This window comes from Papio anubis, chromosome 4 (assembly GCF_008728515.1).
Source record: "Papio anubis isolate 15944 chromosome 4, Panubis1.0, whole genome shotgun sequence".
Lineage (NCBI taxonomy): Eukaryota > Metazoa > Chordata > Mammalia > Primates > Cercopithecidae > Papio > Papio anubis.
In genome coordinates this window covers 99,878,709-99,902,213 of record NC_044979.1, presented here as the reverse complement: position 1 = coordinate 99,902,213, position 23,505 = coordinate 99,878,709, and the positions used below count along the sequence as shown (strand labels likewise).

Here is a 23,505-nt window from a genome sequence, read left to right as displayed (position 1 = left end):
AGTTCCTTCTTGGTGTCACATCCTCTATCCAGCCCAAGGCAGGCACTCCTGGGACCCCGGCTCCTCCACCTTTCTTGATCCTATCTGGGCCTGGTTCTCCAAACCCTGATCACTCTGAAGACCTCCTCCATCCATCCTCCCCTCGCACAAACTCTTTTTATTTTTTATTTTTTAAGATGGAATTTTGCTCTTGTTGCCCAAGCTGGAGTGTAATGGCACGATCTTGGCTCACTACGACCTCTGCCTCTCAGGTTCAAGCGATTCTCCTGCCTCAGCCTCCCGAGTAGCTGGGATTACAGGTGTGCGCCACCACACCCGGCTAACTTTGTATTTTTTTAGAGATGGGGTTTCACCATGTTGACCAGGCTGGTCTCGAACTCCTGACCTCAGGTGATCCTCCCGCCTCGGCCTCCCAGCACAGGCTCTTATAATGGCTGGCTAACAGGTTCCCTGACCCTGGTCTCTACCTCCTCTGATCAAGCCACTGGTTAACTGTCTCAACCTGCATCTCATTATGTCTGTTTTCAGAGTTCACCACGGCCAAATGGAACTGGCCCTGGTTCAGACAGATGTGGGTTCAAAATTCCTGGCTCTGGCTTTAATCTGCTGTGAGGCTTTAGACAAGTCACTTGGCCTTTTCCCTGTCTGGAAACTCTCTGCATTAAGGACAAATGATAAAGTATGCAAAGCACCTAGAACAGTGCCAGGCACAAACATCCACAGCATCCGCCGCAGGGTCCATGACGGCCCTGGAATTGTCGTCTAGTGTTTTCACTGACAGTTCTTCCCTGCTTACAGGTTCACGCTCCAATGCCTTAGGCGGGACACAGACTATTAGAAGGCACATTTATCTCCTTGTCCTCGCAGGTTCATGTGCAGGCAGCCCCGTGCAGCCTGGCTCCTTCTGGCCCACTCTGAGATCTGGCTGCCTGTTGATGAAGGGGGTCCCTTGGCTCTGCTCTCCCTGCCACGTGGAAAGTCCCGTGAGGCACACTCTGTGACCACAGGGGGCCAGGCTCAGTTTCCTCATGTGTGAGTCCTGCTGCCTGAGGGAGTAAAGGAGCCTAATTCCGGGTGCAGTATTAGGAGGTCTGCTGCTGGGGAACCTAAGGTATGTCCTCCAATAAGAACACGAACACTTAGGTTTTTATCAAGCTGATTCCTGTGCATATTTCACAAGATGGGAAAAGCGGTGTTGTATATGGACACATACACAACACTCCCAACCTTGCACCTCCGGCAGCCTGTATGGTCTTACCCAGCCAGGCACCTTGGGACATATGGTTTGTACATGCACCAAGCACAATCACGCTCTCTCCTGGGTCTGTCCTGTCCTCAGCCTGGATGCCTTCCCACCCACATGGAACTGTGACCCTCTCTCTCTGACTTTCAAGCCCCCAGCATCCACCTGCACCCCCATGCCCACTGAAGTGCCCTTGGCACTCTAAACAATCACTGATTAAGACACTCTTATGGGGTCTAATTCTCATCTATCTCAGGAGTGTGTGTGGTGGGTGCGTGGTGGAGGAGACCTTGTTTCTTACACTCTGCAGCCTCTGGTGCCTGTAGGGTGCCTGCTGTATGACAGGAGGTTCATGTGAGCATGCTGAACTGAGCAGGGATGGGAGATGGACACAGCACTTGTCTTCCTCCATTGCTGGCTCTTCATGTTCTATTTAACCTTCGGTGGGTGGGATTTACCTCCATCCTCCTTCACACTGCTCCCTTTCTCTCTCTCTCAACTCAGAGCAGTTGGTATTTACATATTATTACAAAGGGCACACAAGGTTGTATCTCTAAATGCACAGCCACACAGGCCAGCAGAGAGATGCCCCAGTGGACCCAGAGATGAACATCCACATGAGCACAAGGCAGGCCCGTGTTCCCCCCACCCGAGCACAGGGCAGGCCCACTTTCCCCTGACCAGAGCACAGGGCAGGCCCGTGTTCCCCACACCTGAGCGAAGGGCAGGCCCGTGTTCCCCACACCTGAGCGCAGGGCCGGCCCGTGTTCCCCCCACCTGAGCGCAGGGCAGGCCCGTGTTCCCCGCACCTGAGCGCAGGGCAGGCCCGTGTTCCCCGCACCTGAGCGCAGGGCAGGCCCGTGTTCCCCCCACCTGAGCGCAGGGCAGGCCCGTGTTCCCCGCACCTGAGCGCAGGGCAGGCCCGTGTTCCCCCGCACCTGAGCGCAGGGCAGGCCCGTGTTCCCGGCACCTCAGCGCAGGGCAGGCCCGTGTTCCCCCCACCTGAGCGCAGGGCAGGCCCGTGTTCCCCGCACCTGAGCGCAGGGCAGGCCCGTGTTCCCCGCACCTGAGCGCAGGGCAGGCCCGTGTTCCCCCGCACCTGAGCGCAGGGCAGGCCCGTGTTCCCCGCACCTGAGCGCAGGGCAGGCCCGTGTTCCCCCCACCTGAGCACAGGGCAGGCCTGCGCCCCCTCCACCTGAGCACAGGGCCCTGGGTTCCCTCCACCTGAGCACAGGGCAGGCCTGCATTCCCTCTGCTCTGCAGGAAGCTGAGTTCTGCAGAAGGGACTTCACTAAGGTCCCTCTTAAAGGAGATGGGCAAAGAGCCTGGCTCATGATTCCTGGTCTCAGGCTAACCCTGGACACTGATTTTCCATCTGGGGCCACAGAGGTCTGGAATAGGGGTTTACTTAGGATGTGGGGTGGGAATGCATTTGACACTCACTCCATAATGTTGACTCTGGCTCCTTCCCAATCTCTTTGGCCCAGTACCAGACAAGAATTGGCTCCTCCACCTCATCACCTCATTTTCTCTGTCTCTCTCTTTTTTTTTTGGATACAGAGTCTCACTCTGTCACCAACACTGGAGTGTAGTGGCACGATCACAGCTCACTGCAGCCTCCAACTCCTGGGCTCTTCCCACCTCAGGCTCCCAAGAAGCTGGGACTACAGGTGTGCACTACCACACCTGGCTAATATTTTGTAGACATGGAATCTTGCTATGTTTACAAGGCTGGTCTTAAACTCCTGGCCTCATGTGATCCTCCTGCCTCAGCCTCCCAAAGTGCTGGGGTTACAGACATGAGTGACCATGCCTGGCTTATCTCTCTACTCTTAAGGTTGAACAGTTAAGCTGGGTTAAATGTCCTCTCTTAAAGTCTGACCACACAATGAAATCAGGAGGAGGTAGGCCCTTACTGGGCTATTATTCTCAACCTTGGCTGTACGTTGGAATCACCTGGCAGCTTTTAAAAATCCTGACACCTCGATATTCTGATTATATGGTTTAGATGTAGCCTGGCCTTCAGGATTTATAAAAGCTCCTTAGGTCATTCTAATATATAGCCAAGGTTGAGAACCATTGACCTAAGGACATTCTCCATGTCATGATTTGCCAGAGTTCTGTATTAGGGGTTTTCAGGTTCTTCCTCAGCGGTTGATGCAAAATATCCTATTTTGCTGTTGTCTGGGTTTGTTAGTTTCCCTTATCAAACGCTCCAGAGAGAAGAGGGATGAGTGGTAAGTTTAGGCATCCAAATCTGATGCCAAACAGTTACCCTTGGGGTTCTGTAAAAATCTCTAAATGAATACTTAGGTATCAGGAGAAATCAATGTCCTGAAAGTTCCAGAACTATGCACAGCACTACATCCTTGCAGCAGTACAGTGAAATCATGATGTCATCCTTTAGACAGTCTGTGACCAACTGATGCACAGCAGGCGCCTAATTTTGAAGGGTCGGGAAATGCCAGGAGTCTTATCCAGGTGGTACTTACTTCTGGGGATCTTGCTGGGGTAAATCTTCTGGCATGGTTTATATTCATCCGGAGGGGGAAAGTCTTCCACAGAATGGAACGTGAATTTAGACTCAAAGTCATCTGCACACATGTGAAATGGAAAGAGTTACTCAGGTTACTGTCACGACCCAAGCTTTGATCATTTCCAGGAGCACAGAGATTACTCTGACTGCATCCACCATTTTCTGTTTGCCTGCTCAGTGCAAGGATTTTAACGATAGGGCCATTCTCCCTAAGACATCTATTCACCTCTCAAGTTTTACTGGTTGGTTGGGATGGAGGGAAGCTGGAAGAGGGAAATCCAGTCACTCCCTGTCACCCACCCGAACATACTCCAACCAATAACACCTTAAGGAGGCTGCTAAAGGGGTGGAAGTGGCACGGAGCTCTCCAGGGTCCAGAATCAGAGGTGGGGACCCTGGTGCCAACAAGGAACTGGCAAAGCCCCAGCAGTCACCTGAGAAGCTCCTGGGAGGGTTTCGAGGGGAGGGAGAAATGGGCAGAATGACTGGGGAATGGAGGAGCATGGCCTGTGTCTAGGGTGGGACCTGAGCTCCACAAAGCAAACAGCTTCTGCTCTGAGATCTGTTGGCAGGAGGGGAGGGCTCCTGTGACCCTTTCATGGGCTGAGCCCCTGCTTTGTGATCTGGGCCTCTGTCGGACACTAGCCCAGCACACAGAAGGGATCCAAAGATTCCATGGCCGTGATCACATCTGACCCCAGGTGACTTTCCTTCCTACCTCCATACTTGTACTCGAAACGTCCCTCTGCCTGGTGGGCCTTCTATGTATTCTTTCTCTTTATCCATATCATTCTACTCTTTCAGGCTTATGCACTGATTTCTCCATAGACACACAGACATACACACACACACACACAGTTTAAATGTTGCTTCTCTTCCCTTTCTCTAATCTGAATTAGAAGGCTAGAGAGTGAGCCTTGAAACTATGCAGAAAGCCTTGAAAGGAACCCTATTTAACAGAACCTGTGGGCTGGCTGGTGCTGGAGGGAGCCTGTGTTCATGAAAGAAGCATGTACCCTGAGATGGCAGCACTGTGGCCAGCAAACTCTCTCTCCAGAGGTTGGGAGAATCACATTCCTACTGGCAGCCAAACCAGCAGAGGGTGCACCCCACTTACCGATGATGTGCAGGCTTCCATTTCGCAGCTGACCTCCAGGCTGCTGCGTCGGGGTCCAGGCTGTGACCTGCTGGCTCTTGCTTGAAAGCTCTGTGGTGGGTGATCTCGCAGGGGGTGCTGGAGGTGGATTTAGCTTTCCCCCACCGGCCCCTTACAGAGAAGATGATGGTGTATTCAGACACACGGATGGGCACGGTGGATGCTATAACTTTATATGAGATGTTAGGCATTTCCATCTTCAGATGTAATGTGATGTAGTGAGTAAAAGGGCAACCTCTGGAGCCAACCTGTTTGGCACCGAATTGCAGTTCTCCCATTGGGATAAGTAACATAGCCTCTTTGTGTTTTAGTTTCCTCATCTGTAAGATGGGAGTAGTAATAGTACACCCACTTCCCAGGGTTATTGAGAAGATTCAATGAGTCGAATTTAAGTTGAGTGGCATGTAGTAAGTCGTCAATAAATGTTAGCTGCTGCAATAATATTAATGATGGTGATAACCTTCATCATCGGGTACAGCCCAAAGCAGGGAAATCACTGGAGAGTGGTAAGAACAGGAAGGGCTCACTGTAGAAGAGGCCCAGAGGGAGGCTTGAAGAGGGAGCGGTCAGGGGCTTGTTTTGCCCCTGTGTCCCTGCTCGCACTGGTTCTCCAGCACTGCAAATGCTCGTTTCTCCTTCCGGTCCACCTAAATCTTACGTGCCCACCAGGGCCTAACTTGAATCCAACCTACTTCCTCCAGCCTTCTCTGATCATGCCTGAGAAAGGCTCACTATCTCCTTTGCCAATACTTTCCTGTATGGTTCATCTGGTAACAAAAAAATCTGCTATCCTGGCACATCAATGCAGGGGGTCCACTCCTGCTTATTTCTTCAGTGGCACTGCACACATCACTTTGCTTCTTGAAATGATGACAATAACATTATTACTATCTGTGCTAAGATGTTCACAATTACTACCTCTCTCTTTTCCCCCCAAGTTGGGCTAAAGTAGAAATTGCCCTTATTTTGAACATGGACCAACCAAGTTTCACATCCAAAGATGCAAAGAAGAAGGCCAGATATGTATCTCCATCCTGGCCTGGGGCTCACTACTCTGGAGCAGATGAAGGGGCCCCAGCTGCAGCAGGCATTCTCAGTCACCAGCCGCCATCCTCGCGTCTCATGTCCCTTCATCTGCCCGTCTTCCTTTCTCCCTCCCAACTGCCTTCCTTTCCCTTTCTGGTCTTCCCTTTCTGGGCACAAGGATCTATGAGGAATTTACTTGCTCCCACATGCAGGATAAAAGGACTGCAGCCCCTCTTCTGGGTGAACAGCTGCCCCACTGTGTGGTAAGGAAATAATGCTGCTGGAGCTGAAGTTACATGCAAGCCCTTTATGCAAATATCTCATTTCATATTCTTAATAATCCTATGTGAAAGGTGTTATTAGTAGGCCCATTTGTCAAATAAAAAAAATTCAGTATTAAAAAAAACAAACCCAAGTGGTGTGAGTTTCCACAGGAGTGGGTGGGGAACCCAGGATTTGAATTCATAGCCCTCTGAATCAAAAGCCTTGTTTTTGTTGGCCAGGCGCAGTGGCTCACACGTAATCCCAGCACCTTGGGAGGCCGAGGTGGGCTGATCACTTGAAGTCAGGAGTTCAAGACCAGCCTGGCCAACATGGTGAAACCCTGTCTCTACTAAAAATACAAAAACTAGCCAGGCGTGGTGGTGCACGCCTGTAACCCCAGCTGCTCGGAAGGTTGAGGCATGAGAATCACTTTAACCTGGGAGGTGAAGGTTGCAGTGAGCTGAGATCCTGCCACTGCACTCCAGCCTGGGTGGCAGAGTGAACTGTGTCTCAAAAAAAAAAAAAAAAAAAATCTTTGTTTTTTTTTCATCACATCATAAACATTTGAAAATAACAAATATCAAAAGGGGCTTACGAGTACAAATGCTGGCCCTCATGGTGACCAGTCAATTGAAAAGAAAATGACTAAAATCTTACCTCTTGTAATCAAGAGGCTTAAAAATATCCTTGCTCTTTGCACCAGGAATTCCCTTTAAGAAACCAATACTTTTAGAAAAATATCAAAAATGTGGACTAAAATTTCTACGAAAGTATTTCTTGCAATATTATGCATAATAACAAAAAATGGAATCAACTTAGATATCTAACATGAGGAATATGGAATATACTGAAGGTCATTCTTCTAAAGACATTTTAACAATTGGATAAAATTGTTTTTAATATAATATTAAATTAAAAACAGAGCACAAAACTGTATGTGAAAGATGGTACTAACCATGTAAACATGTACATATATTCAGAAAAAAGAATTAAAGAAACCTATCCAAATGGCAGTTTTCATCTCTGGGTGATGTTATTATGGGTGATTTAATTACTTAATTTACTTAGAGACAGCAGCATCTGGCTCTGTGATCCAAGTTGGAGTACAATGGCACAGTCAAAGCTCACCACAGCCTTGAACACCTAGATTCAAACCATCCTCCTGCCTTAGCCTCCCAAGTAGCTGGTACTATAGGTGTCTGCCACCATGCCCACCCAATTTTTTATTTTTATTTTCTGTAGAGATGGGGTTTCGCTATGTTACCCAGGCTGGCCTATAACTCCTGACCTCAAGCCATCTTCATGCATGGGCCTCCCAAAGCAGTGGGATTACGGGTGTGAGCCATCCGTACCTGGTTAATTTCAATTTCCTTCTATTTGCTCTGCAACAAGCTTGAATTATTTTTAATTCAAGAAAACACTTTTAAGAAGCTTTCTGCATCGAAAGATTTTCTAAAAGACACAGGAATATGTGTGTTGTGGTGTGCATGTGGATGTGTGTGTTATGAGTGTGCATATGTTTGAGTGTGTCTGCGTGCGTGGATGTGGGTGTGTCTGTGGACGTGTGGAGGTACTTCCCATTCACAGGGGCACTAAAACTGAATGAAGCCTCCTACTAGAGGGACCAAGGAAATCAGCCATGGGACATGCACACTCAATTCAAATAATCTGTGCTGCATATGTGAAGGAAACATTTTTACTATTTGGCTCAAAATACAGGCCCTCAGTTTTCTTGAGTCAGCTGGAGAACCTGCGAAAACTAAGGCAGAGTGGGAATCCAGTTTACTGAGGGCCGGTGAAGATTCTGGAAAACGCCGGCAAATATAAAAGGAGGCCTGGTTCTGGAAACAAGCCGCACTCATGCCCTGTCCACCTCAGGGAGGAGATCTGGAGTTGGAGGATGGTAGTAAGAATAAATAATCCCTCTCAAGCTCACTGTTGCCAGGCCCTGTTCCAAGCACCTCCAACCTAAAAACTCACTTAATGCTTAATAACAAGCCCAGGAGATAGCAACTATTGCTATCTATCCCCATTTTACAGATGAAGAGAAGGGAGAACAGAGAGGCCAAGTGGTTGCCCAGGGCCACAGAGCTAGAAGGGCAGGGGATCAAGGCCAGGATCCCTTGGTTACAGGCAGCATGATTTTGGGCAAATCTCCCTGCCTCCCTCACCCCTGGTGTCCATCTCTGAAATGAATACCTCCAACAATAAAGTCCTGTGCAACGACAAGATTTTATTGCGCTCCACCAGGGGCAATGGGCCAGGGAGCGCTCCTTACCTGGTCGGCCGTGCCTCTTCTTCTGCAGGAACGTCTGGGAGCCCGGAGGGGCAGGCGGGGCGGGCAAGGCCTGCGCACTGACCTTCTGCGGTGGGGCCTGGAAGCTGGGGGATTTGGGGGGTAGCGGGGGTGGGGCTTCACTGCTGTAATTAGCTCCTGGCAAAGGGGGCGCGGGCAAAGAAGCCCTCGGGGAGCACGAAGCGTAAGTGGGGAGCGGGGGCGGCAGGGGTGGCGGGGCTGGAGGCTCCTGCACATCTTGCGCAGGGCTGGCGGGCTCCGCTTTGAGCCCAGGATACCCGAAAGGTGGGAGGAGAGGGAGCGGGGGCGGGATGGGCGGGAGGTGCAAGGGAGCTAGCTGAGGCTTCACTGCCTTGTCACTAAGAACCGAGGCCGGGGGCAGCGGGGATGGCGTTGGGGGAGGTGGCGGAGGTGGAGGTGGTGGCGCACAGGGGACAGGGGGTGCAACCACCGGGAGGTTCCCTTTGGTCAGTGGGCCAGGTGGGGACACAAGCGGAGTTTTGATGGGGGAGGAAGAGGGAAGGGGCGGGGGTAAGGGTGGCGGCGGAGGGGGTGGGGTGGGAGGGGGCGGGGCAGGCACGTTGGGGCGAGGCGGGGCTGTTCTGGCAGCGCCATGCGCCTCGGAGGTATTGCCTAGCCTGGGAGAGGCAGGCGGGATAAGCGGGCCGCTGATGGTTTTGTTGGGAAGCCTGGGAGAGGGCGCGCGGGAGCCAGGGCCCTGCCCTGTCTTGCCACCTGGAAGTGAAACAGATTCTGGGTTAGCTCGGCAATAAAGAAGGAGAAAGCCCCCGCAGGTAGGCGGCACTCAGGACACTCAAGCCTGCCCGCAGTGAGCTGCACTGTAGACCGCTTTTTCTGCACGTGTCCACTGAGAGGCCTCAGGTACCGCAGCTGTCACACAGAAGGACCAACTGGACCAGCTCCAAGGTCCTTGCCAGCATTAATGACAAGCCCAGGTCAGGCCTCCCGCCCTCCTATCCATTGCCACCTCTGCTGTCATCTGCCTTGGGCCCCTAGTATCCAAGCCGAGGGCCAGGACTGCCCGGGTGTCTTTTGCCCTTCCTAATCAAGGCCCCACTCACACTCATTCACTGACACCTGCTAGGTCCATCAGCCCTTATGCTCTAATTTGGACCCTCAGGTGTACCAACCAGCACTCCTGGCTAGGGAGGTTTTCTTCACTCCCAGCATTCTGTGAACAATGACTTTCTTCGTTTCTGTGTTGAGAGCAGAAAATTCATGATTCCCTGAATACATAAGATAAGACTGGAGGGAGACATTTGCCCTTGACAACCCAGGTCCAATGACCTTGAACCTCGCAGTTCTATGGCCTCTGAAAGTTCAAAACCTCCTTTCCGAAAGACTTACGCTAATTCCCAAGGGTTTTGGCTTTCTCAGCCTATAGATCCTTCATTGCATCTGCCCCAGCTTGAAATTCAATTCCTCTTTTAAATTCAACAACAACGATTTGCTCTTGTAAGCATTTGCGTTTGGTTCTCATGGAAGACTCTAGTGGAGCATGCCCCAGGAGAGGCCTCTATACTCTGCACAATCTTGCACCATTTTGCTAGTTCTCACCCTTTTTCGTTCTGCCTCTCTCTAATAAGAAAAAGTTCCTGTCGCTGTTTACTGCCTTGAAGTTCTGCAATTACTGCTTAGAGATGTCCTTGGAGTATCACTGTCTACTCAGGAAGCAGATTAAAATATTTCTTCCAGATTTAGTGCTCTTTTTATAAGAATTCTGGGGAGTATGTTTTCCCCTATATTTTATAATCACCATGACAACATGTGGACAACACTTGAAAAATGATGTTTTCTCACACCCACTACTTCCTGGGTGCTGCAGCATGGGACCTGCAGCTTTCATTTCAGATTAGAAACCCCAGCATCTGTTGGGGGTTCTGATCTTTGCAGTACTTGAGTCTCCTGTGTGTTTACCTCAATCAGGTGCTAAGTCATACACTTAAAGTACTGGATTTCAAAAGCCAGGCCAATCAAAGCACAGCCTAGCAGAGGTGACTCAGGGGAAGCTAAGTAGGCAAGACCTTGGTATCTGGCTTTCCAAATATGAGCCCCTCTGGCTATAATGTGACAGTCACCTAGACCATAATATTCCAACCACATTATGGAATGGCTGTTCTTAAGGTAGGGTGAGGATGGTATTGCAGGTGTCAGCTCAGGCATTCCTGCCTAGAAGTTCTCAAACCTGTTTCCACATAATACATAAAGATGACGAGGAGAACCTAGGCAGCTGCCTAAACAAGGCAGAGCCTACCTACATGCCCAGTGGCTCAATGAAATTGAAAGGGATAATAAAAGTTTGCAAAACAGAGCAAAACCTACCCTTAAATAGCCTATCTAAACCTTTTAAGTAACCGAGGACACCATGTCTCAAAGATTCAAAAACCCTTAAAGTGAGTCAGTTAAAAGTAGGGGATCCTGTGCTGATGAAGCCACCAACCACATGAGAAATGTGGGCATACTCATTTTTATCCTAACATGCACAGCAGAAGCGAGGGCGGGCAAATCCCTGCCCAGCTTCTATTCATGCCCCTCAGGGAGAAAGGTGAGACTGCAGGGGAGAGAGGGGCTGACGGTGTAAGTGCAGGCAAGTGAAGGAGGCAGACCTGGGCTGACAGAGAGCTCCGAGGGAGTTGAGGGAAGTAAGGGAGGAGGCTGTCCTTCACAATGGAAATGCAAGCCCTAGAAATCCAAAGAAAACACAAAGGAGGCCAGGAGGTGGCGGAAAGGCCAGCTTGAGGGCATCAGGGATGCTGTGCCCATAGGAAAGGATTCAGCTTTTATAACCTGCAGGTTTATCAAAAGATGAAATATTTCTTCTTCCTCAAATCTGAATGTTTTCCAGAAGACCCTGGACATCTCATTACGTATTCTATTCAACCCAGAAATAATGTTTACTCATCATATCTTATTGTAATTCTCACTCCCTTGGAGCTCTAAGCTGGGGCTGCATTATGACTCCAGGGTCCGTAGGCACTTTTGCCTTTGTGGGCCTCTTCTCCATTAAAAATATATTTATATTCATGACTGCATTGGTACAAAGACAAATACATTCTTTGACCCTAAAAGGTCATATATTTTCTTCTGATTTTAAAAGAAATTTAAATATTTTCATGAGTCCCTAGAAGTACCATGAGCCCATGACACTGTGCTATGGTCCCTATTGAATGTCAGCCACCACACTACCATTCACACATGCTAGTCAGCAAGTATTTACTGAGCACCTGCCATGCGCCAGGCATTTCTATGGCAGTGAACAAAACATAGTCCCTGCCTTCATGGAGCTTAGCTTTAGATGGCTAAGACAGACAATAAACAGATAAACCAGTGGATACATGATATGTCAGATGGTGCTAAGTAATACAAGAAAAGTAAATTAAGGAAAAGGAGATATAGAATGAAAGGATGGAACTGAACCTTTATATGGGATGATAAGTGAAGACCTCACGGACACTTTGATCAGCTGCCACCTGAGGAGAGACCTGCAGGAAGGGAGAGACTGAGTCACATGGACACCTGCAGATGAGCCTTTCAGGCCAAGAGAGAGTCAGTGCAAGCGCCCAGTGGCAGCAACATGTTGGTGTGTGAAGAGCAGCAAGGAGAACAGCGTGAGTGGAGGGGACGGCATGAACCACCAAGAAAGGTAGGCCAGAAGCTCAGAGAGGGAGCAAAGGCTCAAGTCCCTTCCTCTGGTGAGAAGGGGGCTGCCGGGAAAGTGCTGGGAGCAGGGAGCCACGACCTGCCTTGCCTTGACATGGTACTCAGTCCATGTGTTTATCTAGTGGCTTTCTCCTTGAGTTTCCATCCTGAAACAGGCATCATTAGTCACTTCTTTATGGACCTCCATCTCTAAAGAGATAAATTCTTGTCTTCCCTATTACAGCAGCTCAAACATCTGACACTTATGTCCTACTGGAGACAAGCAGACCAGCAGGACTCCTGCTGGCTATTTTTGGCTGCTTCCTATGAAAACCTGACTGGGGCCTATTTCTCCCATCTTCTCTGAAGAGAAACTGGTGGAAGCCTTCTATTCCAAAGGATATTTGTTTGATAGCACTCAGAAATTTTGAAAAAGAAGAGGGCACTGAAGAATATCCACTGTCTTTATTGAGGAAGACCTTGTGCTCTACCTTTCCTGCTAACCCCTCAGCAAAAATGACGAAATGAACATGGCCCTTGAGAAGGTTCAAGTTGGATCTCAAAATATCCTAGCATCTTTTTCTTTGCTGGACTTTTATTGGTGAGTGAGGCAGCATAAGCATCCCATAACATTAAACAGTCACAGAGGCCACTAAAAAAGTTAGCAAAGTCACATAATGGAACATCCAGTACCAGGAATGTTTGGGCCTTTGTATTTGCTGTATTTATGGTATTCCTGGAGTTTATTCAGCTTGGTGGTTAAAGAGAACAAGAATAGGAAAAACAGGTGTTTTTTTTTTTTTTCCTCAGAGTAAATTTGTATTTGTTCAATTTTAATGCAATACTTTCAAAACTTCTGATGCCCACTGAAACAAAAGTCACAAAAAACAAACAAACAAACAAACAAACAAAAAACCTCTGATGCACACTGGAAAAAAAAAAGAGGTAGACTGATTACAGATACGACCTTCATTACCCACTTATGCTTGATTCCATAATCTTTGAAATATGATTTTACAGTTCCTCACATCAAGAGGCAAAGTCTATTTCTCCATCCTTGTGACTTGTTTTGGCTAAGAGAATGTGATAGGAAGTGATACTTCTTAGACTTCCAAGTTACATCCTAGCAATACTTCCAAGCCTAAGCCTCAAGAGGCTTTATTTATACTTCTGTCTTCTCTCTTGGAACCCTGCTGCTGGCATGAAAACGAGGCCCGGACAGCCTGCTGGATACTGAGAGACCATGTGGATAGAGGTGAGTCAGGCCAGTGGTTATAGCTGAGGCCCCAGAGGTTGGAAAAATATGAGAAATATAAGATTAGCAAAGCTACCTACATGACCTGCAGTTCTTTATAGATGCAAGAGGGAGCCCAGCCGAGACTACTCTAAGCTGCTAACCCACAGAATTGTAGGCTAAAAAACGATTGTTTAAAGCTTTTAAGTTTTAGGGTGTTTTGTTACACAGCAGTACCTAACTGATATGAAAACTGAATCATTACAACTCATGCATTGCTAGTGCATCCACAGTGATGTCACTATGAGGTTCTATTACAATTTAGACCTGTCGATATACACTTTGCAGTCTGGGCTACCATCACGCCATCACTAAGTATTACACATTATTACAAGTCATTTTTCAACTATTACAATGGAATAATTTAAACAGGATGATGATGTAAAAGATTTCTCAAGAACCATTTTGTACTTTGGAAGTTTCCAGTGCTTAAGGTCCCAAGAACATGATCTTCTATTCTATCATGACTGTTCAGTAAAACCATTGTTGCTTACTGGCATGTGTAGATTGCCCTGATGGTTCCACAAGTTAAGGAGATACAGACCACAAGGGAGCCAGAATGAATTCTTCCTTACCTGCTACATCCCGCTGGCCTGCTGGTCGCAATACAGGAAAGCCACCAGCAAACAGATCTCCCAGGGTGGGAGGTGTGCTCGCACCTCGTGTGTTTGCAGAACCTCCCCCTTCTTTGTTGGTTCCTTTAGAACCTTTAGAGAGAAGACACAAATAGGCAAGGACTTGAGAGCAGAGCTGAGCAGCCAGGTCTCATTTCAGACCATGGTCTAACACTGGTCTACCACTGCCCTTGTCCGCCTTCCCATTCTCCCACCTCCAATGTCATCCTTTCACTCAGCATCTTCTCCAGGCACCCTCTGCCTTGATACCCTGTAGACTCACATGCCCTGCCCTCTCCAGTTCTACCAAAGAACTAACCATTTGTGCCCAACTCCCCTGAAAAGTGACCAAAACAAAGGGACCTGAACACTGCCATTTTGTAGATGCTAACAGAGCAACTGGCAGCACCTTTGAATTAGAAAACCCAAACGTGGTAGATGTAGAGCTGCTCTTATTTTCAACCTGGCTATGGAGGACTAGACAAAGAAAACCCACAGATTTAATTCAGTCAGTCATTTTAACTTCTTGTCCACAGAGCGCTGACCAGAGCAGCAAGCAAGAGGTAAAGCCTGCAATGATTGTGCCTTGGCAGTTTCCTTCCTGTCTCTCCAGCCCTCACGCCCCCAGCCCCTCATGCCTCCCTGAACCTTTTCATCTATGGAACGGAAAGATCATGGGCCCCTGAGGAAAGGTATCACTAACTCCAGCCTTCCAGACATGTGTGGTTACTAACTACAGAAAATGAGAAGATACTCAGCTTAGACAAGAATTCCTGGCAGAAAATATTTACAACCTGAAGCTAATATGCACAGAGAAATTAGGGCACAGTGCCCACTGGTGGAGGAAAGTGGCCAGATTATTCTAAGTGTTAATATTATACATTACTTACTCATGAGAATGATTAGGAAGTGAGTGTTTCGATGAAATTGATTTACCTGTTAATTAGCCTTAACCAATTAGATCATGGGTTTAACCAGAAACTAATTTTTAATGTACTCCATGTTGAAAATATTTCTTTAAAAATTTGTCTATCCTGTGTGTTGACATTTATAATTGCAGATAGGAGATATAATTATATTTTTAGGACTATCTTTAAGAATTACCATCATGCATATCATAGCAGAACATAGGAAGACATAACAACACCTTACATTACAGGGGGAGTATCCCTTATCCAAAATGCTTGGGACCAAGTATTTCAGATTTTTTTTTTGAAATATTTACATATTCATAATGCGATATCTTGGGGAATGGGACCCAAGTCTAAACATGAAATTTATTTGTTTCATATATACCTTTACACATAGCCTGAAGGTAATTTCATGCAATATTTTAAAATAATTTTGTGCATAAAACAAAGCTTGCATTCATGGAGCCATCAGAAAGCAAAGGTGTCACCATCTCATCCTCCCAAGTTGTCAATCTGTGGTTTGTCCATCACCATCATTCCTGACAGTGACTTTCTATGCTACCAATAAGCAATCATTTTCCTACACTTCTTCACACATAAGAACTTAGCAGTTAAAAATATGGCATACCATTAACATAGCAAAAAAATAATGTGTTCAAGGTAACTAAGCAACACAGTAGTATCACCAGAAAACCCAGATCAGCTGTTAGACAACAGCAGCAACAAACAAAGGCAGGCTTTCAGTCTCCTGCAATGCTGTGTTTTGATTAAAGGTTACTGTACACTGGATCTCATTGTTTTAGGTGAGAAGAAACATCAGAAACCACTGAGAGACCAGGAAGTAGGTCCTCTAGATTTGAGGAAGCATTCTGCTAGCTGTCTTTTAAAAATGTTTCCTCCAGAGTCATCTGCCTCATTAAAAATGGTTTTTGTCTCAGAAGCCTCTCTCTGATTTTGTAAACTGACATGATTTCTTGTTCTGTTATGAATGTACGCCGCTCTTGTCCTTCAATAAACTCATCATACGTTTCCACCATGTCACCTGGAGGCACGTTTTCTTCAGGGTTAACAACGTCATCTTCATCATCCATGTGAGGCATCATGTCGATATTCAAAAAGTTTCAGATTTGGGATTTTTGGATTAGGGATGCTCGACCTGTACTAAAAAGTTCTGCATATATTATTTCAACTTCCAACAATCTTGACCAAGACAAAAAAGGAGCCAGGTATTGTCTCCCCATTTCACAGATGACCAAACAGCCTCAAAGAGGCTTCCCGATTTGTCTGGTTGCAGAACCAGAACTCAATGTGGGTCATCTGACCTGAGCACAGGACTCAATTTACTCTGTCACATTCTAGCAGACAGCGAGCTTCAGTCATATCCTCTGAAACAGAATTCTTAATACATCTTTCTCCTTGTGAAAAGTGAAGCAAAAATTTGGCATTTTAAAAAAAATGTTGAGCCCTTCACTTTCTATCACTGAGTTTGAGGACCATGTTGACACAGGGTGAGTGATCTTTAAATGTTACCCTACAAAGAATACACAAAACGTGGTGTGTCCATACAATTAAATATTCAATGATAAAAGGAGTGAAGTACTGATACATGCTCCAACATCTATGAAGCTTGAAAACATTATGCTAAGTGAAGGAAGCCAGCCACGAAAGGCCATGTATTGTATGATTCCATTTCTTTGAAATATCAGAATAGGCAAATCCAGAGAGACAGAAAGTAGATTAGGTTGGCAAGGGCTGGGGACTAATGGGGAATGACTTACTAATGGGTATGAGATTTCCTTTAGCGGTGGTGTAAATGTTCTGGAACTAGATAGAGGTGATTGTTGCAACAACATTGTGAATATAATAATTGGCACCAATTGAACACTTTAAAATGGTTAAAATGATGGATTTTATGTTATGTGTATTTTATCATAATTTTTAAAAAGTTGTCCCATTGCAGAGTTCTTTTTAGCTTTTGAAAAGGATGGAAGATATGCTCTAAACCATTTGCAGATTTGGAGGGAAAGCTCTCGTTCTCTCGCCCACTTGGCCTGTCCAATGAGCAGGTCTGAGATGGCTCTGTATGTGTCCTGGGAAGCAGCTGTGGCCCCAGCCAGGGGTGTCTGGCTGTGTCTCACATGCCTGTCCTGTCCTTGGCTCACAGGAGGCCTGGCTGGGCTGCTCACTTACTCTCGATCTGCGGGGCGCTGCGGTCGTTGATCTGCGTGACTTTGCGCAGGCGAGTTCCTTGCTGGATATCAGCCAACAGCGCACTCCGGCCTTTTGGATCTGCCCTTCGCAAGCTGGAGGTGTCTGTGCTTACCTGTAAGGGAGTAAGAAGGATTTGACTCTAATAGCATTTTCAGATAAACAAAATGTCCCGTCTGCTGTCAGTTTCTCCTCTTGCAGTTCTCTGTCTTCCCCGTCCCATTCCCAAGGCTGATCTCGGGTTACCTACGGGAGAGACACTTTTGGGTCCTGCTCACACCTCTTTAACTGGTGACCTAGAAGGGACTCTTTATTTTAGATGACCCAGTCCCAAGTGCCTATCTTGTGCACAAGCTCCTGGAGGTCTTAGAGAGCCCTAAATCATAGCCCCTCCTTCCTCTCTCTTACACTCCCCACCCCAGGGCTTCTGTCCGTGAGTACCTGGCCCCTGCTCTCAGGTTTTGAATGATCATCCTGCTTGGTGCCCCAGGTCCCCTCCTGGACCAAATCCTTGGCTGATTCCCCACTTGACGATGGGAGTTGCTCCTGTGCCCCGTCATCCCCTGGATGTTCTCCAGAGCAGGACTGAAGTCTTGCTCAGTCCTTAGTAACTCACATCTTCCTTGCTATTGGGTCCTAGATGGCTCATGCTGGGCCCATGGTGCCTCTTAAGGGAAGCAGAATCATGCTCTAGGAGCTGGCTTTGAATGGGGGATGGTGGCCTTCATGTGATCATGGAGCAGATGGCAGAACTGGGGAGCTCAGGGGAAACTGGGACCCATAGAGGTCAGAAAGTTGTGGAGAAAGGGAATGCAGAAGATGACAGTGAATGTCTGGTGACTACCTTCTGTGCCTGGGTGTGTTACATTAGTCCTCACAAAACCTTGTGAGTTTGCCTCATCTTACAGATGAGGAAACTGAGACTAAGAAATCATCTGTTTGAGGGTGCAGGGCTGGGGTTCAAACCCAGATGAGCTGAATCCCAAAGGCCATGTGCTTTTCACTTTGCAACACTGTGACTACCAAGGACACATGCTCTTTTATTAGGATAAGTGTCTAATGGACTGCTAAATGCTTCATAAATATATTTGCAAGAAAAACTTTTGTCCTAATTCTGCAAGTAGGCCTGAGATACAACTGCTTCACTTCAGCTGTAGCTTTAGCTGACATGGTGGAGGTTTCCATGGGTTATTAGAGCCAGGGAACACCAGAAAGAACATTGGGGAGGTTGGTGGCAAATAAAGGTGGGAAGGGGTTGCCCTGGAAGCCACAGCCAGGAGGATTCTCCACAGTTAGAAGGTTCATACCAACCACGTGACCTTAAAAATGGCTGATCATTTCTCAAAGCAAGAAATACTTGTTAGTCTTACTGTATGGGGATACCATGTATCTTTGGGTTTCAGCTTAAATATCACCACTTCAGAGGCCTTTTCTGACCCAAAATCTAAATAAGGCCATTCACTGTTTTCTCTGAGTGTACCATATTCCTTTTTCCTCTGTCACATTTATCATAGGGTATAAGTTTATATTATCATTGTGGAAAATTTCAATTTGTGATTATGAGTTGAATGTTCATCCATCCCAAGGACTCCATATCAGGAAAAAAGATTCTGTCTGTTTTGTTCACAAAAATATCCCCAAAGAGTAGAATTGGATCTGGTTCAATAACTACTGTATGAATGAATGAATAAGTGACTTGAGTGAGCGAATGAATGCACTAGACCCAGGGTATCAGAGCTGTCTTTGCTCTTAAAGGCATATGCACGCACCAGGCACAGAGGCATAACTATAGTGAGTTAAGCCACTGTGCAACGCGCAGCACAGGACTGGGCAGCCATGCTGGTTCCCCAGAGAGGAAGGCCACCAAGAGTCCAGAAATGACCATGTTCTTCAGGCTGAGCAGGCTTCAAGGAAGACATGAGACCTTGGAGGGTCCCTGGAGTATAAATAGTATTTATAAATCCTTGCTATTGCCATTTTCTGTTTAAAAAAGGACAAACCAGGTTGGCTGACTAGAAACTCATGGGCTCTCTTGTGTCACAGACTAGAAGCAGAGGCAGTTGTGGTTTTGGCTAAAATGTGCTGAGTCCACATTTTCACTGGTGAACTCCACTGCGTGGGTTATGAACCTTATGCAGGCTTTGAAGGGCATAGGCTTCAAAGTCTGATTCTTGTCCCCTGGAAACAAGCTTTTGAACCCTTAAGAGGGACTTATGAACGATGGTCAACAAGAAAGTGGTGAGCAAGGAGCCTCAATCCTGATTCATTGGAGATTTTATTTATTTATTTATTTTAGAAAGGCAGGGCATTTCCCATACAATATGCTTTTAAAAACCCCATATAAACCATTAATATCATGAGTTCATTTTAAGCTGCAAAATTTTAACATTTTTAAAGTTTCCTCTCATTTTATTTATAAATAATGAATGACAAATTAAGGGACCAAAGGAATATCACGACTGTAGCTAAGAGGGTATGAAAATTTTTGTGTGAATTTGACATTACAACTTCAGGTATGCATTATGGTCAGGGATTTTGGGGAAAAAAGCATGCTTTGTAATTTTCCTTCTAGGTATAAGAAGATAACCCACCGAATTATAATAATATTCATGGCCCAACTCAGAGCAGCCTTGGGGAAGGCAAGGGTGAGATTGGTGGGTTCTTTGTTTTAAAAAAGCAACTGGAATGATGAGCAAATCCATCCCTTACTAGCCCTTGGGGATTGGAGGGGAGGGTCATGTCATCCAATTTAGACTGTTTATTACCAAAATGTATCCCCCACCCCTTGACCTTGCCTAGGCCAGGCATTTCAGGTGAGGGCTATGAAGAATGTTGCATGTCCTTAAGATGAAGATTTTAACTTTGGACATGTCTCAATAAGTTCTTGATAATTCTACAGGGCAGATTTGTTAGTAAACATCTTCCAAGTCAGCAGGAGGACATGGCAAGTCACAGTGTGTTTATTTACACGGTGCAGTTCAACCCTGTGGGCTAAATTTAACATTCCCTCTGACTTCTTGGCTGTCTTCTGCTCCAGCGTCAGCCCTGATGAACGCCCTGATGATCTCCCGCTAGAGGGCTCTCTCACCTGATCTTTTTTTGTTTGTTTGAAACGGAGTCTCTCTCAGTCGCCCAGGCTGGAGTGCAGTGGCGCTATCTCGGCTCACTGCAAGCTCCGCCTCCCGGGTTCACTCCATTCTCCTGCCTCAGCCACCGTGGTGCCCGCCACCACGCCCGGCTAACTTTTTGTATTTTTTTAGTAGAGACAGAGTTTCATCGAGCCAGGATGGTCTCGATCTCCTGACCTTGTGATCCGCCTGCCTCAGCCTCCCAAAGTGCTGGGATTACAGGCGTGAGCCATCGCACCCGGCCTCACCTGATCTTAATATGGTGTTCACCAGTCCTTTCCTCTCCTGTGTGGCAGGAAGGAATTAACAATTCTGTGGCAAAAGTGACCATATACAGTATATTTAGACTTAATTGGTTTTGCACAAAAGGACATATCCATTTGCATATTGAAGACCACATTACACAAAGCCAGTCATTTCTACTTCATCTGCAATATTTATTGACAATTCAACCATCATTTGCTGTCTTAAGAAACCTCCTGCCACCCCAAGAATTCTTGTTACTGTGGTTACAGGATGCAGAAACAGGAAAGAAAGGATTTTCAAATATTCACTGAACATTTCATGTTGCGCAAATCCTGATCATAGGCAACTTCACTAAAAACACAGTCAAGGGAGAGAAAGCCATTCCTGGACACTTTTCCCATGGCAAAACTATGCACCAAAAACTAAAACACACACAGACAAAACAAAACAAAAAAGAAACCAACAAAACATTACTTCCAAGTTCACTCTTATTTTGTCTCATTAACATGGTGCTTAAGTAGTGACAATTTGTTGGGTTTCACACAAAGCTTTTGTTGACTCAATTCTACAGCAAGCTTCAAAAGAGATAGCCCAGAATCCCCAAAAGATGAACCATCATAGAATAGACGTGCACCTTAGCTCATCCCCTTGGTTATAAAGGATGAAAGCTTGAAGTGTGCCTGTGAGATTAGAAATACAAAAATTGAACAACAGTCCTAACAAAGCCAAGGATAGAATAAAAAAATAGTGAGGGGCCTTTTCTCTCACCTTGATACATTATAAAAGCTTTCCCATGTCCATTTGTCATTCCAACAAATGAGTCAACTGCCTTATGGCATAGTTTGGGGAAGGGAGATGACAGTCCAGCCCAGATCAAAACTTTGACATACACATTTCCTGCTATTTGTCACCCTGTCACCATATGCCATCCTCACCTTTCCAATACTCGTAACTGTGAAAAATGCTAATAAAAATCTTAGCTGGTCGATTCTAATCTAGCAGGTCATTTCTCTCAACAAGGATCTAAACCCTATCATTTTAATACAATTTCAGCCTTGTAGTCTTCTAAAGGTAGCTTCTCCAATGTGGCCATTAAACCTAAAATTAGTGTTCAGGTTTCCAGGCATATAAGCCTGCTCATCACCCCAGCCCTCAGCCTACCCCGTCTCCTGAAACTTGGGGGCAGACAGACATCAGCAGCCAGGGTATTTGCAGTTAGTTACCAAGTCTGAATCCCAAGGACAGCCAGAATGGCAATGTCTCCCTTCTACTGTTGCCATCTTTATGTAGGAGAACACAGAGAACCTGGAATCCAAAAGAGAGACATGAAATATTTGCTTAAAAAACTAACTTTTTCCTGTCAGGTCTGACACAATGTTCCCTGCACCCCATATGTGCACAAGTCAAGTTGTTCTAGAATGAGGTACATTGAGATCTAACAGTTCCAAGTCTCATTTTTAGAAACCCAAATATCCAATTCCAATCCATGCTCAAAAAGAATGTACCTGCTAACCTTCTTTTCTAAAGCCTGATTTTTTTTTTTTTTTTTTTTTTTTTGAGATGGAGTGTCACTCTGTTGCCCAGGTTGGAGTGCAGTGGCATGATCTTGGCTCACTGCAACCTCCCTCTCCCGGGTTCAAGCAATTCTTCTGCCTCAGCCTCCAGAGTAGCTGGGATTACAGCAGGTGCATGCCACCATGCCCAGCTAATTTTTGTATTGTTAGTAGAGATGGGGTTTTGCCATGTTGGCCAAGGTCTGGTACCTTAAACGATACTGTGTACAGACCTGTGACTGTTACCTAGAGTACAGAACTGATTCACCCTGTGCCCCTTTGCTTCCTTGGAGGTAAAGCAGAACGAGGGGGTCTTTTGTTGGGGCTATGAGTTATGAGTCTGGTCCTTTTCTTTACATCCATAAAACAAGCCTACCCATCAAGGTTATCTCATCCGCTTTCATGACTTGGTTATTATCTGCGGCTGTCACCTCCTCGCTTAGGGATGTAAAGGTCACCTCATACTCATCCCTTTTCCTTATTCTTAACAGTTAGTCCATTGCAAACTCCTGTTGTTTTTCCTGATTTCTCAGAAATCTGTCACCTCTTCTCCATCGCTGCCATGATGTCTTAATGCAGGCATTCATCACCTCTGGATTCCCTTACATGGTTTTCACGTCTCCTTGCCCTCCTCCACACAGCAGTCAGAGTAATCTTTATAAAAGATGTATCATTAATTGTGTCATTCATTGCTGGATCCATTTGAATTGAATCCTGAGGATTCAAATCCCCTCACGTTGCATAAGGCCCTTAGTGACCAGCCCAGACTTTCCATTCCTTGAGCCTTCCACCACACTGGTGCTCACCTCCAAACTTCGGCTTGAGTTGATCTCTGCTCTTTTTACACTTGTCTCTTGGCTGTCTCCCAAGAGGCGTCTTGATCTTGGAAGGTCAGATGAAGAGCCCTATCTGTGTTCCTAGAGCAACATGCTTACCCTTAGCAGAGCATCTGCTACCCGGATCATGTTATTCCACTCAAAATCTGCAATGACTTTCCATCTCACCCAGTGGAAAAAAATCAGAGGCCTCATTAGTATTGCTTGCTGAGCTTGCTCGGATTTCCACGGGGTACCATGAGTTTATGTATAAATGCCAGCTTTTTCCTCCCCAAACCAGTGTTATCAAGCAGTTTTATTGTGTGTCTATCCCTTCCTAACTACAAACTGCACATCTGGCAATACATTGTAGTACTAATTTTTAGCAACAATGAGAATTTTGATTCCAGTATTAATTCTAAGTCTCTTTAGTAGGGAATAATCAGAAAAATATAAGAATAAATGTTAGGGATGGAAAGAGTAGAAATGAAGAAACATGGAGAAAGAGAGATTTGGGACATGTGTAAATTAGGCAGATACAGACAGTTTTCAGAG

The 23,505-nt window shown here is 46.3% G+C and overlaps 1 protein-coding gene across 1 annotated transcript in view; it reads right to left on the bottom strand.

The window, feature by feature from the left end:
- WIPF3 (WAS/WASL interacting protein family member 3) overlaps nt 1-23,100 on the bottom strand; it is a 42,993-nt gene extending 19,893 nt beyond the window's left edge. Inside the window, exons 1-6 of the mRNA XM_031665861.1 lie at nt 23,071-23,100; nt 17,191-17,350; nt 14,051-14,182; nt 8,504-9,256; nt 4,897-5,046; nt 3,736-3,837 (exon numbers count right to left, since the gene is read on the bottom strand). Of these exons, the coding sequence (XP_031521721.1) occupies nt 3,736-3,837; nt 4,897-5,046; nt 8,504-9,256; nt 14,051-14,182; nt 17,191-17,350; nt 23,071-23,100 (1,327 nt within the window). The remainder of the gene's footprint in view (nt 1-3,735; nt 3,838-4,896; nt 5,047-8,503; nt 9,257-14,050; nt 14,183-17,190; nt 17,351-23,070) is intronic.
- Nucleotides 23,101-23,505: the final 405 nt, after the last annotated feature.